The sequence below is a fragment of the Dendronephthya gigantea genome, unplaced genomic scaffold (assembly GCF_004324835.1).
Source record: "Dendronephthya gigantea isolate DGI-Jeju-01 unplaced genomic scaffold, DenGig_1.0 000022F, whole genome shotgun sequence".
Taxonomy (NCBI): Eukaryota; Metazoa; Cnidaria; class Anthozoa; order Malacalcyonacea; family Nephtheidae; genus Dendronephthya; species Dendronephthya gigantea.
Window position 1 is genome coordinate 1,401,063 of NW_021163032.1, and position 17,687 is coordinate 1,418,749.

The 17,687-nt window shown below is 36.6% G+C and overlaps 1 protein-coding gene across 1 annotated transcript; it reads left to right on the forward strand.

The window, feature by feature from the left end:
* The first annotated feature begins 596 nt into the window (after positions 1–596).
* LOC114522415 lies at positions 597–13,816 on the forward strand. The gene is made up of 11 exons (XM_028543088.1): positions 597–1,335; positions 8,212–8,252; positions 9,028–9,048; positions 9,662–9,691; positions 9,836–9,859; positions 9,971–10,033; positions 11,107–11,148; positions 11,467–11,511; positions 12,006–12,092; positions 12,576–12,830; positions 13,338–13,816. Exons 1-11 carry the CDS (start codon positions 714–716, stop codon positions 13,527–13,529), a joined length of 1,422 nt encoding a protein of 473 aa, XP_028398889.1. The 5' UTR covers positions 597–713; the 3' UTR covers positions 13,530–13,816.
* The last annotated feature ends 3,871 nt before the right edge of the window (positions 13,817–17,687 follow it).

Sequence of the window (17,687 nt, forward strand, 5' to 3'; positions counted from 1 at the left end):
GAAAAGGCTAATTAGTATTTCCATGTACAGCATCAACTTAAAACATCAGTCATCAATGGAACATATACAGATCAGTGCAATTGGAAGTTTGATGCATGCTGGGAATGACGTCGATGTAAAATTGATGCCTTAATTATTCACAACCACGCACCCGTTGAAACTGAGATGATTATAATTTGCGTTTCAATAACTCGCTCAAGCCCCTTTAGAGAACCAAATTTTCTTCGAAGCACTTGTGAAAAATTATATGTGAAAAATTATATGTGAAAAACTAGATGTGAAAAATTATATTATTGATTAAAATAAGTATTTCATTAGAATTTAGTATTTTTATACAAAAAATTTCATTCGAGTGTTTATTTCAATGCATTTGCCGTGAAAAATTTCTCACAAATTTCCCACTCACAGGAGTAATAGGTTTGTTGCACAAAGTTTTCGAAAACATTTTGGCCTGCGTGAAATGCCGTGAATTCACTCCTCTGTAATGAAATTAGAGTGGCAGAGTAAGGTCAAGGCCGCGGCCCTTGCGCAGGCTGCTGACGAGAGCGAATGACGTGCAGCTTACAAACATCAAGGTAATGTGAGTACCACACATACATAACGCCTTCATTCAAAGAGTGTCATCTAAAGCGAACGCAACTGACGCACGACCCTTGTCGTAGTATAAAAGACTAAAATACTCAAATATATATCCAGTATAAGACGAAGCCGGTATGCCGAAAACTGGTAGCAACCCGGTGTATGAGATGGACGTGGATGAAGTCGTGAGCGTACCAGATTGTACGAACATGAAGAATCCAACACATGAGACAAACCATACGTATTCAAATCACAATCTGAATGGAAAGACTGAACCTGTTTATGAATCGCCAATGAGTTTGAGTGTAGCCGCTGCGACGCTATCGCGGGAAAACTCCGAAAACCAAGGACGGCGAATGAGAATCAACCATGTTTATGAAGAAAGCAAAGACGGAACGTTGCCGAAAGGGCAAAACAACGATTACGCTTACGTATCTAACAGGGACTGCCTTGTGGCTCGTTCGTCTTCGGTTCTCGCGTACGACAATCCCGTTAGCAGCGATACGCACAACAGGGACAAGGGACACGAGTACGAGGAAAGTAATCTCAAAAATGCGCGCTTCAGCCAGAACGTGGTGTACGAACCACAGAAACAGCATCCCATAAAGATCGAAGGCGTACGGAATACGGGAGAAGGGAAGCCAAAGACAAACCGGATGAATCGGGTTCAGTTATTTACTTTGCTTTTGAGCATATTAGCTTGTGTTCTTGGCGTAGTGGCGCTCCTCGTGGCTTCCAGCGTAGTACGGATTAACAGTAAGTTTGTACGTTTTTGTATGCTACGTTTGTGTACATTTCAACTATGATACCGTAATTGACAAATGAATTGCACAGGAACGTACAAGGGGAGTAGTTATATAAGTTAGTCCTAATGCACATTAATCTCAAACAACGAACAAACAGCGCTTCGTTTCATAAAATCGGTTAAGGAAAATTCATTGCCACGAGATGAATGTTTTTATTCATATGGCATGAGTAAAGTTGTCATACCTTGCACGACGTTGTTCTTTGAAGAGGTACGGAGTGGACAAAACTCAACTTGTTCACGAAAGCGCGCTGATACTTGGCTAAAATGAAAGAGAAAACGGATTATACTAATACTGTTGGTTTCAGAGAAGTACTTAAACTCTTTTAAACCACCAACTTCGCAGTTAAATGGTAGTTTAACTCTGATTTTAATTGGTTGACAGTCTCACAAATCAAACGATGACGGCCCCAGGACGATAAAACCTGCTGCTCAATAAAATATTCGTTTAAACAACCAGCGAAAGCCCACTGTTTATATCCTTCTTCACAATCGCGCCATTATGCATAAGGAATCTTTGATAAGAGACGCATTCCAGTTGCTTTTGAACGCATGCCCAATAAAGTCACTCAAACCGCGTGAAATGTTTCTTGAACAAACACTGCACGAGGCGTACAATAATTTGTTTTACTCATCTGTTCTCGTGTGTGTTTGTTAATGTACGATTCTAACTATATTTTCACAGATATACAAAATTCATAGCAAAACAACGCAAAAAATATACAACAGCGCTTGCAAAGTCGAGTTACGTTATTATCGGTCATGAACACCATTGAAATTAATCAGACTTCACGATAAATATCTTTTAATGAGTGTTCTAAAATAGGAAGGAGTTTAATACCGTTATTTTTATGTGTTAACGTCTGCCAAAACTTGCCGCAAAAGCCTGATCAAAAGAACGCACTCTGACTCAGGCAACAGGATTAAGCAACGCTAGCTTCTTGTAATTCGGATATTTTGGTTGGCCTGGCTACAGGCTTAGAGGTAAATGGATTATTTTATACAAAAAATTATATAACACTGTTAACGTATTAGCTTGTTGAATCATGTGCGTTTGCGTGAATAAAAAACGCCAACGCAAAATGCTTTGCTTTACAGAAAGAGGTTTGACGTTTGATTCGTTCGTATTTTCACGAGGGGTATGCAAATGGCCGCTAATGCCACTTCATAATAGACAGTTTTGAAATCTCTGTAATTCGCTGCACGTACATTTGGGCAAATAAAGCGAAGTGCCAATGATATGAATCTACATAATCCTCACGAAATATATACATCACACATCTAACTCTCCTTCGTATGGTTTTAAACATTTTTCGTACGTTTTAAGTGCCTATTTTTATTACGAAATCTAGCCATCATGCACTGCGAGCTTCTTCGTGGTCCATTTACCAACAATATATCACTGCAAAGCATCATGGTTGACAGTCGTTGTTAAACTTTTACCAAACGGTTAAACCACGGCATGCATAAATTGAGCGTTTAAAATATTTTTCTTGGAAAGAACCTCAGGTGGTTGCTATTAGTCACCATGGAAACGTTAAACAAAGTTTAGTACAGTTAATAAAAAATACAAGGTTTTTTTATTGATCGAATTAATTTGCATTGGAACTGTTTAAATCATTCGCTATATCGTTGGTCAAAGTACGAAAATTCGTACCAGTGTACCAGTGCGACTATTATTGTACAAATTCTAGAAACTCTATCAAAGGTCAGTCAAGGATGTCGTTAATTCGATAAAAATTAATTTTCATTAGTTCGGGAAACTCTTTTTTTTATCATTCATTAAAACCAGATGTTCAGTATATCGACCTTGACACCAACGTGAATTTGCAATGAAATAACAGATTAATCCTAGTTACTTAACCAATGTTATTATAGATAAATAAAACGTGTTCCTTGTAACAAGGGTACTGTTTAAACAAATTTGACAGAAGAAGCGACGTTTTCGAGTGGTGGATTTCACACATGAGAAATTGTACACATACGCGGGAATTTATTTCCTCCCCTCTTATCTGATAACCTTGCATTTAACAAGAATTCTTAAAGCCACACGAAATTAACCCTTCCATGCACCTAGGTCTAACATTCTGCTCGTAATTAACACAGCAGTTGAATCTGTAGAAAGTCGAAACATTTAACAAGATCTCGGCGCGGAGCCAAATTTGGCAAAACATGAATATCGTAATTAAACACATGTGAAAAAGGAAGTTCCTAAAAGGCGACTCCATGATCTATATGTTCCGTTTCAACATTCGTCAAACAGGTAAGCCAGACGTAAATGTCAAATAGTGTGTTTGCGTTGACACTGCATGGCTAAGCGCGTGATACGAAAAAGGAAATACTTGTCTAAAAAATTGCTGGAAAACCATTATTTAACTTCGCAAAATCTTGATCCACTTACATTATTAAGAAGGTTTCTATACACGTTAGCCTACAAAAAATTTACTTTCGTTAACGAACTTAGAGATTCTGTTGATTTTCGGAGACAAACCGGACAGCTATGTATATTATACATGCAAATATACACCCACAAACACTTCCTTTCCCACGCTTTCCTATTACCTAAGTAGAACCACGAGAAAGATCGCTTGGAATGAATGCAATTAGTATCTTACCAAACAGATCTGATTTCGTAATTCGAATTATCTGCGGTCGCTCTAAGGCAGTCCTGCAGGCAGAAGGCCGGACTATAAATTCTTTCGCTATATTTTCTTTTCCGAATTTTGATCGATTTTAATAGTGGACCTGCTTCGGTCGACGTTTTACAATTCAAAAGAGAATGAAGCGAAAATCTTTGTATCATGGAAAAATTCCGACTCGTGAATGCCAATATAACATGAAGTTTCATATTTCAAGTAACCGTGCAGTGAGAATATGCGCTGGTTTCCACTGTCGTGCGTTATTTTACGCGCAGAAAACCTTCCGCCTAGTTTTTTCAAATATGACATATACAAGGGTTTAGACTTTTACGCGCATGCGTGTACGTGCGTATAAAAAAGGCGACAGTGGAAAGCATTCAGCGCCAGAGCACCGAAACTTTATAATCCGCGGCAATGCAATATTCACACGAGCATCGTTTTCCAGCGTTTTTAAAAAGGTTTTCGCCTCCTCTAGAAACATTCGTGACGTTTTTGTTCAGAATTCAGTTAATCCTAAAAAAAAAAGGTTTATGTTGGAATGGTTAAAACTTCCGTTGTAATGCTGGCTTGTAAGCGAAAAAAAAAGGAGTACTCAAAAACGTTTCAGTGCGCACGTAGCTTTAACTTTAAGCAAACATGAACAAAATGGATTAAACGCACAGTTTCCTTCTATTTACACCTTTGACAAGGCGTATTTTAATGTTTTGATGGAGTTTTGATGCTCTGATCATGACACCCGTACTTTACAACGGAGGAAAGTTAGGTGGAAAAGATAATTACAGTAAGACGTCGAACTTTTCATGTGCCTTTGTTAAAGTTCATTTGCATTCGATTCGGCACATGAAACGGACCTTTGGGATAAACGTAAGCTCGTATAGCAACAATGATGACTGATGCATGGTCGTATGGCAAAAACTGTTTACATTGATTTCATTTGATAAGAAATTGAAGACGCCAAACTTTCCGTTGGGAGGATTTGGGAAAATGTCTCCCCCAATGCAACACGACCAAATTTGGCAAGATTGCAAAGGCGCGAGATCAGGGATGAAAAAATGAAGCTGCGCAAAAGACTTTTGAGCACCTGAGCCACTTGAGTATATCGGAGATTTGCTCGAAAAGCAATGAGATTTACGTGAATTTATCTGCGCTATACGTAACTAAGGAAGATAAGAGAATCCCCCACAAATATATAATCACAAAATCTATGTAATTATGGTTTATAACACACGGTATCCGTATAAAGCATATTTAGCCAAAATAACTTGTTTTCCTGACGATCATGGCCCTTATCTCAACTCACACGATACATTATTTTGACGAAGACATTCTATAGCTATTTACAACTCAAAACAACAAGCGAATAAAAAAGTCTAGACACGTTCGCATACTTGAAAGGTCGCCCAGGCAGCGCGGCGAAAAATGTCGCAACAAATCATAGGAATCAGGATATATAATGCATTAATGTGTGAAAGTCATTCAGTTCAATAAAAAGTTATTCCGAAAAAAATCTGCACATTAAACGATTTCAAAACCATTGATAAAATATCTATACCTTTTATACTTTCCCTAAGAATGGACAGACATTTCGAGAGGTGTGACGTTGTTAGAAGAAAACTTGATTAAGCTACAAGATATCTAGAGTACATGTAATTAAATAAGTGTTAATTGAGTCGATATGTCATGCAAACAGTGGTTGTTTTTTATTGCATTTTACATTGCCTCGGGATACGAGACACGCATGCTGGGATATGCATGTAACGTCTCGTGATTCAGAGCAAGGCTCATGCACAGTTACGATTCATCACCCTATCTGCTTTGTTGTTCTGTGTATATTTCCATAGAAAGCCTCAAATTGCCGGAAAAAACACAAAGAACAAATGTGGAATAGATATAAATTGGGATTTAAAAAATCCCGCCTGTAATTTTACCCATCTTTTGGAGTCAATTAGAATATTTCCTAAAATGGAACTAAATTGAACAAGGCATTCAACTTTCATTTGCACTTTAAAGAATTTTTCAATTCGACTGCAAAATTCAAACCATCGCAAATATCTGTATCTCTTCAGACGAGTCGTCTGCTGTTGATGTAATTATACTTACTTACATCACAGGAGGGGATCGAAGTCGTTTATGCAATTTTTATGGGAGCTCGCGTTCAGCTACGGACGTGGAACATTTAAGAGAAATAACTAGTGTAAAAGAAAATGGGCTCGAAATATGCTTTAATTCCCTGTTTTTTGCGCTCGAGAGAGCATTGCAAACTGCTTGCCCGATTTTAAGGACCCGTGATTCAAGGTATGCAGGTAGTCGCCCTTGAAAGTACGACCTTGCATGGCATCCCAAAGACGCAAGGTCACATCAAGCAATTAAAAATGTTTTCTAAAATAAAATCGTATGACTGTGTGCAAGGGTTAAGGTTTAATTGATAATACTGTAACTATACTTCTAATTGTAAACATTTGCCATAGCGTTGTTGAAATCAAATTTAGATGAATTCATCCTAAGAGCACTTGATTTAAGAAATGGCTAGTTAATAAAACTACACGATGCAATAAATTTCATAAAACATTGCTACGAACACTCTCAGATTGGTCAAACAAATGCTCCTTGTGAATTCTTTACAAATTAAGGTACTTCGCAAACTGGACGTGAATTTAGATCCATTAATAGGAAATTCCAACTATAGCTATATAAGATACCTTTATTGTATCACTTTTCAAAAATAAGGCTTTGGAGAAAGTAGAATTCCATAACTGACCTTCTAAACCCTTTCTACAGTCAGTGTATATGCATTTTAGTAATCTAATTTACCGACAGGAAGGAGTTGAAATGGGTTTAACTGAATCATTGCCAAAACAAATTTGCCCTTTTATGAACAACGTATATCAGTTTAAATACAAAATACACTGAGAAATATAAAATGAAAGAATAGAACGAAAAATCGTCGCAACCAAACACTTCAGCTACTCTTAGTGACTTTCTAGAGCAATAGAGCAACCATTTTGGAATATTTGTGTAACCATTTTTTCCACCTTGGCAATTTCTATCTGTGAAATTTAAAAATATATTGCTCAAAAATTGAGTTTTGGCAGCGCCCTGTCAACGAACTTTTGAAAATCAATCACTTTCATACGAATATTTCGATTGGGATAATAAACGAATTGACGACGTATAAAGTACGTATAAATTAAGCAGGCCCTACAAAGAAACGTTGTTCAAATTGAATATGAATTTTTCGGGACGATAAGACCTTCACTTCAAAACGTTCATCAAGCGGTTCAACCGTATGAAACCTGGCTATATATATACTCATTTAAACACTGACTGAGTTTCCGAATATAGAAATATGTCCAAGCCAAGGTGAGTAATTTGATTACCCAAACGTTGCGAAGCGGCTGCTCTTTTGGTCATTAGCGATCTTAAATTTTGTGCTTTTACTAATGTTTTTATAAGAAGTTCAATATGTGTGAGTAAAATGCACTTGGCATGCATGTTTACATCATCGTGTCTTTTCGAAATATAATACAAGTGTGCATTTTGTCAAGGTTTTTGTTCGGCATGTTCGATAGAGATGTGTTCGTGTTACAATGTCTCTATTTTGGGCAGGAAGATGTGCGTACTACAGAGAAGTGTCGATGGCATGTGCGTCTTAGAAAGATATCGATCAACTTTTATAGAGATCTCAGTATTTTATTAAAGTTTAGCATTCGTGACTGCAATTTAGAGATTGTAGCAATGTAGGAATTTAGGATTCTAATATCAATATATAACCAAGGGATGTCAATTTTTTAGAGTTCACTACAGATAACAGGGATTTTCATTTATGTCAAATTTGAAGTGTTTGTTCTCTGTAATTAAAAGATATGCCCGCATTTTTTAAGAACATGCCCATATATTGCATTATTGCATGATGCAACACAAAATTAAGTTAATAACATTATCGCTATTTTTTTTCAGCCGACGAAGTTACTCTGAGAATACTACTTGCCGATTACAAAAAATATTTCATGATTTTGTAATAGAAATACGAAAATACAAATAATAAAATGAAGAAATATAAGACTATGTGTAATATTTAAAATTGGCATTCCTATATTCTTATAATCACTGAGGCGATTTGAAGGTTCCTCTGAAATTGTTCCTGCTTATGTTTTCTTTTTAAGACATGTTATTTCATCTTATTTCCAGATGTAAAAAAAGAGACGTTTATCAAGCCGGAGCAATTGAAGGTTAGCCTAATTCAGAAATTTAGCCTGTAGAAATAAATCACTTTGTTAGTGTCTTCGAGAATGACCTCTTTTCTCGACCAATCAGAATCGAGCATTTTTTTATATTTATGTCGTGGTGTATCGGGTAACGATCTAATGAATTTATGAATCCTATTATGGAGGCCATAAATCGATTCTATCTCGAAAAGCAGTCTTTCTGTAATCGGTTTAGGAGATATTTCGGGATATCCCGAATTAAATTCTAAAGGACTGTCTAGAAAAGCGATCATTCTCGAGTTTGTTCAATAGGGAAAAATGGGACAATTCGATTATCCACCTAGAATAATGAGATTTGTCCAAGAACAGACGCTTTGAACAAAACAACAAACACCATGCATGCACACAAGTTTTACCCACTCCTAAGGAGTAATACACTGGGATCATCTTGAATGTCATTTTACGCCCTGGATAATCCTTTATAAAAAGTCTTCGCTGTGATCTATAGTTTCGAAAAAAGCCTGTTCCTGACAGGCAACTGGAAGCATAAGCCAAACGAAGACATACTTCGCCCACAAACGACGTCACAACGCAGACCTATAAAAGGCTATATTATGCATACAATGAGTTGTTGTCTGGGACTAGAAAAACTGCATGGTGTAAGATGTGGCTCAAACTCTTCATTCGTGCAACAAAGGCTAACACCAGCATCCAATATGAGAAAAATATAATTCTTACTTACGACAACAAGTGAAAGTTGGTCGAACGTATTTTTTAAAATTTTTCTTATCTTTTTTAGGGTGAAAGATATTCTGGAGAGGTGTGTATTTATTTACATTCTGAATGCATTGCTCTCTGGCATGTTGTCTGGTTGTAAAAATGGGAACAGGCTTACAGTGTGAGATGGTTAAATGATGGTGGGGTGTTCACAAAGGGAAAAAAATTGTTAAATAGTAATAAAGTACACTTAATGATGCGTCGGATGGTTGACAGATAGAGTAGGATGGTCATTACGGGAATGATTTTTTTAATGGTGAAGATCGTAACCATGCTTTAGCGGTGGTTTTACTTGCCATTCAGCGTGATATGATCATCATGATCACAGGTCATATGTATGGAAAATTTGTCAGATAACGTGGTCACATGTGAATGCATGGTCGTCAAACCGTGTATTAATACAGAGTGGCTTTACAAATTATAAAGTTGGTTGAGACGATGTCTTCGTTGAACGGGGTTTCATCGGTTATCGATGGTAAAACAAAAAAGTTTGCTAGATGTTTGAACTGAGATGGTTGTTGAACAGTGTAGAAAGGTCGTGTAGAGAAGAGTTTTTCGTGTGGGATGTAGAAGACAGTACAGTACACAGCCATGTGCCTGAACTGGGTCAGATAATGCTGGATGATCACGAATTCGTTTTTATCTATTACCTTTAGCAAAGTCAGCAGCCGAAAATGAGCGACGGGGTAAGATCTTGTTCGAGTCTAAGTTTAGCGGTTTTAAATTTACACTTGTTTACCTGCAAATATATTACATGCTGATGCATGCCCGCTAATTGTTAGGCTTAGACGGTATATATGGTGATAATATTATATTTTTATTACTTTTAGGAACTTGAAAAGATAAAAGAACAGGTAAAATAATTTGCTCGAATATAAACACAGCTTGACAATGTTTAAATTTGTTGCTTATCTGGGAGAGTTAAAATATTGCATGCTCAGTGTAAGTACCGTTTTTACTTCAAGGTTATATCCTCAAAGAAAAATTACACAGAACTCGAACAAAAGTACAAGGAGATGGAGGACAAGGTATACTTAATGGGGCTTTTTGGACCAGGAACTGGTCCCTAACCGCTGCTAATCTTGTTGTTGTTGTTGTTGTTGTTGTTGTTAGGGGGCGACGCTCTTTAAAAAACCCTAAGGCTCTAGCATTACTTGTTTGATCGGAATGAAACTTGGCACAATTATTCTAAGCAATATTCTGCATCGATTGACGGAGTTCGAATTTCTACTTTTGACCTTTGAAGCAAGTTACAAGCAATTCTTGACTATATTTGCAGCAAATAATATATACATATCATTAATATTCAGCCTATATATAAGTATAAACGCAAACGATTAGAAATACATTGTCCTCTCTATTGTTGTAAGTACAATGCAGTTCAGAAACTCGTTCACGCAGTTCCTGGTCCACAATACAGGGTGTCCCAAAAAAATGTCCCCTCTATTGAAATCAAGCCTTTGTTCGAATCTGATTGCCTTAATATTATGATAAACCCAATTGAAAGCAAGACGCTTTATTTGAATGCCTCAACCTAATAAATATGCTATTTACACACTACTGCGTTGATCATGCATTCGAATTCCAACAAAAGCTTCATTTCAATAGCGGGGACTTTTTTTTGGGACACCCTGTAGTACGATCGTACTTGTTATAAAGAATCACGAATCGCTACACCTGAGTAAACTACCAGAGTAACTTGCGAATAAAACAAGCACTAATGGTTATCGAACTGTGCCAAGTTTGTCGCAGAGTAGGGTGGTGATGTTGGAAAGTGTGTTAATTTATACGTGGCAAAAAACTATTGCTTTTCAGAAACATTACGGTTATATAGAGAGCATATAATTAATATAATTTATGCAGCTACTAAATTAATTCACAAAACGTGCTTAAGACCGATTTTCCACTAGGCGGAATTTTTTGACCGAACGAAATTTTTCGTCTGGTATTTTTTTCAATTGTGAGAATTCGACTGTAGCGGATTCCCTTCACCGGTCACAATTGAAAAGAAAATCGAGCGAAAAATTTCGTTCGATCGAAAAATTTCGCCAAGTGGAAACAAAAATCATGCAAACTTTTGATTTGATGTTTCCACTTCCAGGTAAATTCTTTGCAGCAAAACAACGAGAGATTGTCGAATCAGGTGATTAGTACAAAACGATATTTTGAAAAATAGAATTTCAGAATTTCATAGAATCTGATATTGCGGACTTTTAATACTTCCTAAGTGGTTGTTCTAAGAATAATATCAGGTCTAATATGGCTGTGAATAAGTATAAAATATATGCTGAACATATATTTCACTATAAATTTGCATCAAATGTGGTATAACAACTGCCAAAAAAAACCTTCTCGACGTTTCGACCTAAGGGGATTCGACAGAGAGTTATTATATTTCACTATATTTTTCCTGCTAGCTTCTTTAACAGCTAATTTTTTGACTAGTTTTCTTTTATTTTAGTTCAGAGCCAAATTGGAAAATATCACATCAACCTTTAGGAGAGAGGTTCGTCAATATAAAAAGGTTTTACTTTATAGCATAATCAGAGCAGAAACGCAGGTAAAAGGCAAGCAAAAATATCCAAGTACAGCAAAAGGAATGTGAATTTCACGCAAATGTCCAGTGATTTTTGAGACTGACCCTTGTCGTCGATTCGACGCAACGATGGTGGCCAAATTACCCTCAGTTATCATTCCAGTGTAAATAGAGTTCACTGGTCATGACATGTAGGATAAAATAAATAGAAATCTAAAAGAGGCTATGATGAATCACGATGGATAGCGTTTACGCAAAACAAAAATGAGATAACTTTCTCTATGATGAGGCACGGAAAGGCTTAAATTCAGGAGGTGGGGGGGGGGTGGTGTTATAGTCGGAGGTTCACGTTAACATTCTCTCGGTACACAGAACCTCCCAATAAACTCAACAAGACATCACATTTTTCATTGAGTCTGATCATAATTATCAGAAAATATCTCATGTTTTTTTGCTACCTTTAGTTGAACCGAACAAATTCAACGATGATTGCAACACATCAACAACTAAACAACGTAATTCAAACTATGAACTCAACGTTCGATATCAAGGTATTTGAATCCGAAATGTCCCGGACAAAATCTACCAGAAACTCGTTTTGCATGGTCCGATATTCTTTCACATGTTACAGTAGCAGATGCCCTCCTTCAAGGCGCGCTTGGTTACACTTGTATATCCTAATTACATCTCTGACGGTGTTTTACGGGGGGTGGCTCACAAACAGCGTTACGCATCCGACCGAAAACTTTCTTGTGATTGGTTGATTTGATTAATGAATGCATGGTCCTTGAAGAGTGATAATTACGATTGATCCCCCAAAAAATATTTTTTCAAAAGTATAAGTAGCATTCAGGGCCGTAGCTAGACCGCTTAATTGGGGGGGGGGGTGTATATTCATATATTCATGTTTATATACCATAGGAACAATAGCATACAAAATAAATCATTCGGGCATAAGACGAATATATGAATATGCACCCCCAATTAAGCTTCTAGCTACGGCTCTGGTAGCATCTTATTGTAATTCATTTTAGTTGAGAAATTTCAGCAAGGAACTGGGTCCTCGTGGGTTTAATGGATCCCAAGGATTGCAGGGACTTAAAGGAGTTAATGGTTCGACAGGTCCCCGGGGGCCACAGGGGTTACGGGGATCACAGGGACCGCAGGGACCACAAGGGATCCAGGGAGTTGGATATATATCCGCGTGTAACGTTACCAAAAAGACTTCTCATACTACGTTTACGTCCGATTCAGATGCGTATAGTACCGTTACATATAAACCTCCAACGGTAAGCTGAAACACCCAAACTCGCCAAACTTTGAACCACACTTTGTAAAGCATCCAGTGGCGTGGCCAGCCTGACGATTTTGTCCCGCTATGTAAATTTTGAGTTATCATAACTATTCATGTCTTTAGAAATCTATAGTTTTCACAGTCAGTGAACACTAAAATATTAGCATTAGGGAACAAATCGACAGGCTGGCTACGCTACTGAAAGCATCCATTTTAGTTCTCTCATAACCCACCAGAACAACACCGCAGAAACTGGTGTTTATGAAGTTTCAACCCAAAAATCCGATCACTGATTCACAGTTGTGCATTTCTGCCTCTGACAGCTGTGAAATAGACATTTCGAGGCTTTTGTACAAATTATATTTTGTTAAACATTTATAAATCTTTTTGCTCACGAGATTTGAAGTCTAAGTATCACGAACTTTGGAAGTAAATTAAACCTCAAAATGGATTGAGCTCTGATAGGGCTATATCTGAAAATGTGTTATCTAACTTTATCAAGGGCTGGAAAGTTATTTCTGCCGTCTGTTCAACGAAAGAAGATGGTGGAGCGCTTCATACAGTCCTAGCATTACTGGACGACGAATACAGATGCAAATGTGCAGGACCATCCAAATATGGAACTTTTGACGCTCTAGCTTCTAAAGAATTATACTGTATTATTTTCGCGTGGATATGCCCCATAATCACGTAAAATCGAACATTTCTGTGAGCGATTCGAATTTTACGTACAGTCATAAAGTTTCATTGACGTTGAAAATGCTGAAAATGCAAAAATAATTTCCCATTTCCGCGAAAGGAAAGCTGAACAGTTTTGTAGCTATTTCCAACGATCTTTTTTTGAGTGGAAAAACATGTGTTGCTTTTCGCTTCGCTTTAGAAACACTGATCTCAAAATAGACTGGATGAGGCATCACTGTGTTGCCCGTCGAGCCAGAATCCTAATAAGACCGCCAAAAATAAAACAATCACTTGAACTTGCTATCAATAATATATATATATATATATATATATATATATATATATATATATTTATGTATATATATATATATATATATATATATTTATGTATATATATATATATATATATATATATATATATATATATATATATATATATATATATATATATATATATATATATATATATATAACAACCTTGCCTACAAAAAGCTCAGCTTATTCGTATTGCTCTGTCTGTTTCTGTGAACACAGATGGAATATTGCAAAGCTGGTAATCCCTATAACCTAAAGAATTCGCAACACATATTCCAAGGTGAAATGCCTCTTTTCGCCAATTTTTTTCAAGCAGTATTCCAACTGATGTGATCACAAAAACGTTGACAGTCAGTAAGACTATGAGGTGATGTGAAACGAAACTGTAAATTGTATATAATTATATATGTATATAGTTTTTCTATTTAGTGCAGGTGTAAGGACACAATGACATGACAAAGGCAGTCTTTGCTGAGGTGTCCACCTGTATAAATATTCCTAAATTTTATATTTTTTATATTTTTACACTACAAATTGTAAATAATCTTTTTTCAGTTTTAATTCATGCACTTTAGGTCTTTACTAAAGTCCTAGCTAGGTTTAGGTATAGTTTGTATATAAGTGTCAAGGTATAATTGTTGTAACACGGGCAATTTCTGATGGAGGTTCAAGATATTTGAAATGTGCGTTGTAATCGTGAACATGGTAACGAAACGTATCTATCACTATAAATCGCCATTATACATTTAGCAAAAGCCAAAACCTGGTAAGGAAATCGCATTTGTGTAAACATACGTCCCTCGGCAATGTATAATAGATATGAAGTTTTATAAACTAGTTAGACTTGTAAATAGGTCAACAAGATAATCACCTTAAAAAACCAATGAACTTTTTATGTGAAAAAATAGCATTTTCTGAGCCTTATTTATGCGTTTCTTTTAAATTACCAAAGGCATAAGCTAACAATTTATCTATCTTAGAACCGGTTTTGAACCCAAAATGTGTTTTCCGGCTTTATCGTCAACAGAAGTTAATTAGAAAGTTGCTTTATATGGGTCATTTTAAAAAAATAGAGTTCTATATTGGAGTTTTGGTCAAGGGTCGAGAGTGAGGTCGAGGGTAAAGTCGTGGGTCGATTTTTAACGGATTTTACGATCGGCAATGTCGAGGGTCAATTGTAGAAATTCACAATTTGCCTATATTAATATTATATTGCTTTCCTCGATTCTCGAACAAAAACCAAACTCTCTATATTGATAGTCTGGTTCGTCAGAAGAATGCAACAGATTGACTAGTCTGTCAGCTAAAACACTTTTAGGCCAAATATTGTCGCTTCCGAGTCCTGCTTTGTTTAAGAATTACTTAAAAAACCTTTGCCAACAGACAATTTGATGAAATGAAGGAACCAACTTGATCATGCCTTCAGTTTACAAGATGTTGCTTTTCAAAGCAAAATAAAATTACTTATTGCTTCATCTTTAACTTCGACAAAAACAATTCACTGCCATTTTGAAAGATCCGCTTAGCTAATTAACGCAGCCTTTGCTCGACCAATCAGTAGCCAGAGCTTTCGATAATTACCTTTGTAATTACGCTAATAATATGGCAAAGTCGATATTCACAGAAAGTTCGATGAGAATCTGCGCCGCAAAGGAGCTCTAAAAACGGAAAGGATATGACCCGTTTTAACATCATTTTCCTTTGTCGAAGGTCGTAAAATATTGGCAACGACGAACTGACCATGAGTCACACACTGTCACACCCAACGAAACGACGGAAATGGCCCACACGGACAATCGTCGATTATTTGTGAAATTTGAATGACGCACAAACACCTGCTGATTAATTCCCGCGGAACATTGATGAGGGCGCAAAATATGCAAATGAGGAAACTGCTAACTGTCAGGTGAAGACTGTTGTGAGTCAGCAATGGCTTCCCATCGAAACACCTCGACAAAGAGAGGCTGTGATAAAGTTACAGCTATGGTAAATACTGATTAAAGGTGTGAAGCTGACGAACTGATGAAATGTGCAGGAAAAAGCGCGGTTTTGTCATTTGTGTGCATCACAGTAAACTTCACACAAATGTAAAGTCCATTCTGCGCATATTTTTTTCTCATAACAAACCACTACTTAACAACATTCCAAATGTGGCACCTCCACTGTAGGAAATTCAATTGAATCAAAATCATACAAACAAGACAAAGCTTCTATTTTTAGTTTTGCGGAGTTTACGTCATCTTAAAAATAAGCATGTCACATTTTTTTCTGTATAAGAGGCTACAACCGTGCATTTTTAATTAAGCCCAACTCTACTAGAACGCAAATCGCGAGTAATCTACAGCTCTGCTCAAATATTGACTTCTACTGTCGAGTTTACGATAATAAATAATGCATATGGTAATCAGAGTTCATATAAACATCGCGTTCACAACATAGCGAAGCATTTAACAATTAAACAACGAGTCCGAGTTGTCTATGAGCGAATAGTCAACGAAGGCGAACTGAGTTGACTGTTGACTATTTGCTCATAGACAACGAAGGCGAGTTGTCTAATTGTTTCAGTATACACCCTGTACCTAGATATATTAATTTCGAGAAAATAATCGATACACCGCAATTACACCGAAAAATAATTTAATCTTATACGGTCGCGCGAGCGAATTTTTCCCAAACGTTCACCATCACGAATAGACAATGGTTGAGTGGCCAATCAGAATGTAGGATTTGTAATAGACAATAGTCGGGTGTATACTAATACACGATAGCTACAGACCCGCAATTAATGATAATCATGCAGTTGAGACAGACACTTCCGGCGGGTGCGCACGAAAAATGGATCAGTTTGAAAGCATAACTCGCAAGGGATATTTGTCTGCACGCAAACACATTTAAACCAGCCTTATTATACAATGACGAGGGACGAGGGTTCATACTGCATATATGCACCATATTAATATGCACTGTATTAATACGCACTATATTAATAATAATCTTTATGCAGAAAGGGTCCCACGCGCATAGATAATTATATTTACCGACGCGAAAAAAAACAAACATAGTGCTGATCAGACGTCTGCAATGTCTGTAATCTAAACAAGGGCTTTATTTACATTTTAAACCGCTTTAGTTTCAAAATACGACTTACGGTCTAAATATCTAAAGCACCATTTTAGTGTATGCATGCTTCCGTAAATACCTTGCTAGACATTTCTAAAATACGTTTCACTAAATATCTAACACCGTTTTGGCTCGTATGTTTCCGCCATGCATAAGGCAATATTTGAAATTACTCCCCCAGTCCCCCTCAAATTTTTATGAGCACCGCCCATGCGCAGAACAGACTTTACCTAATGCACATTAATTTGTAAATCTATTGATCAAGATCTACAAAATGTACAAAGGGTCTTAGTTTAGAAATTCATGAGAATGGTACTAAGTGTTCATAATTGCGGTATGGTTATTTGACGTATTGAGCGTGTGCTTGCCAATCTACGTAGTTCCTGGACATAAAGATCAAAATATGTATCGCATATTTTTGAACAGAAAAAAACCTGGAGATTTTAGATCGCAATGCGACATAGTTGAACATTTATATGTCATGATATATAATATATAGCTATTAGCGCGATTATGTGGTTAACAACTGAAGTTAGACAGTGTAAAATATTCTCAGAGCAGGGCTTCACAAAAATCTTCTATTATAGTCAGTTCCTTCCTGTATAAACACTGAAATTGGATATAAAAGAAGTTCAAAAACAATTTGTGAACTGAATCAAACGGCCGCGCTTTAATTCATGGGCCACATACAACGCAAATTGAAATTTAGCTATATGTAAAAAAAAACACATTTGAG

Coding starts and splice junctions, on each gene's coding strand:
- LOC114522415 (XM_028543088.1), top strand. CDS start 714: ATGCCGAAAACTGGTAGCAACCCGGTGTATGAGATGGACGTGGATGAA. Junction 9,049..9,661: donor GTGAAAGATATTCTGGAGAG/GTGTGTATTTAT, acceptor TATTACCTTTAG/CAAAGTCAGCAGCCGAAAAT. Junction 9,692..9,835: donor AGCCGAAAATGAGCGACGGG/GTAAGATCTTGT, acceptor TATTACTTTTAG/GAACTTGAAAAGATAAAAGA.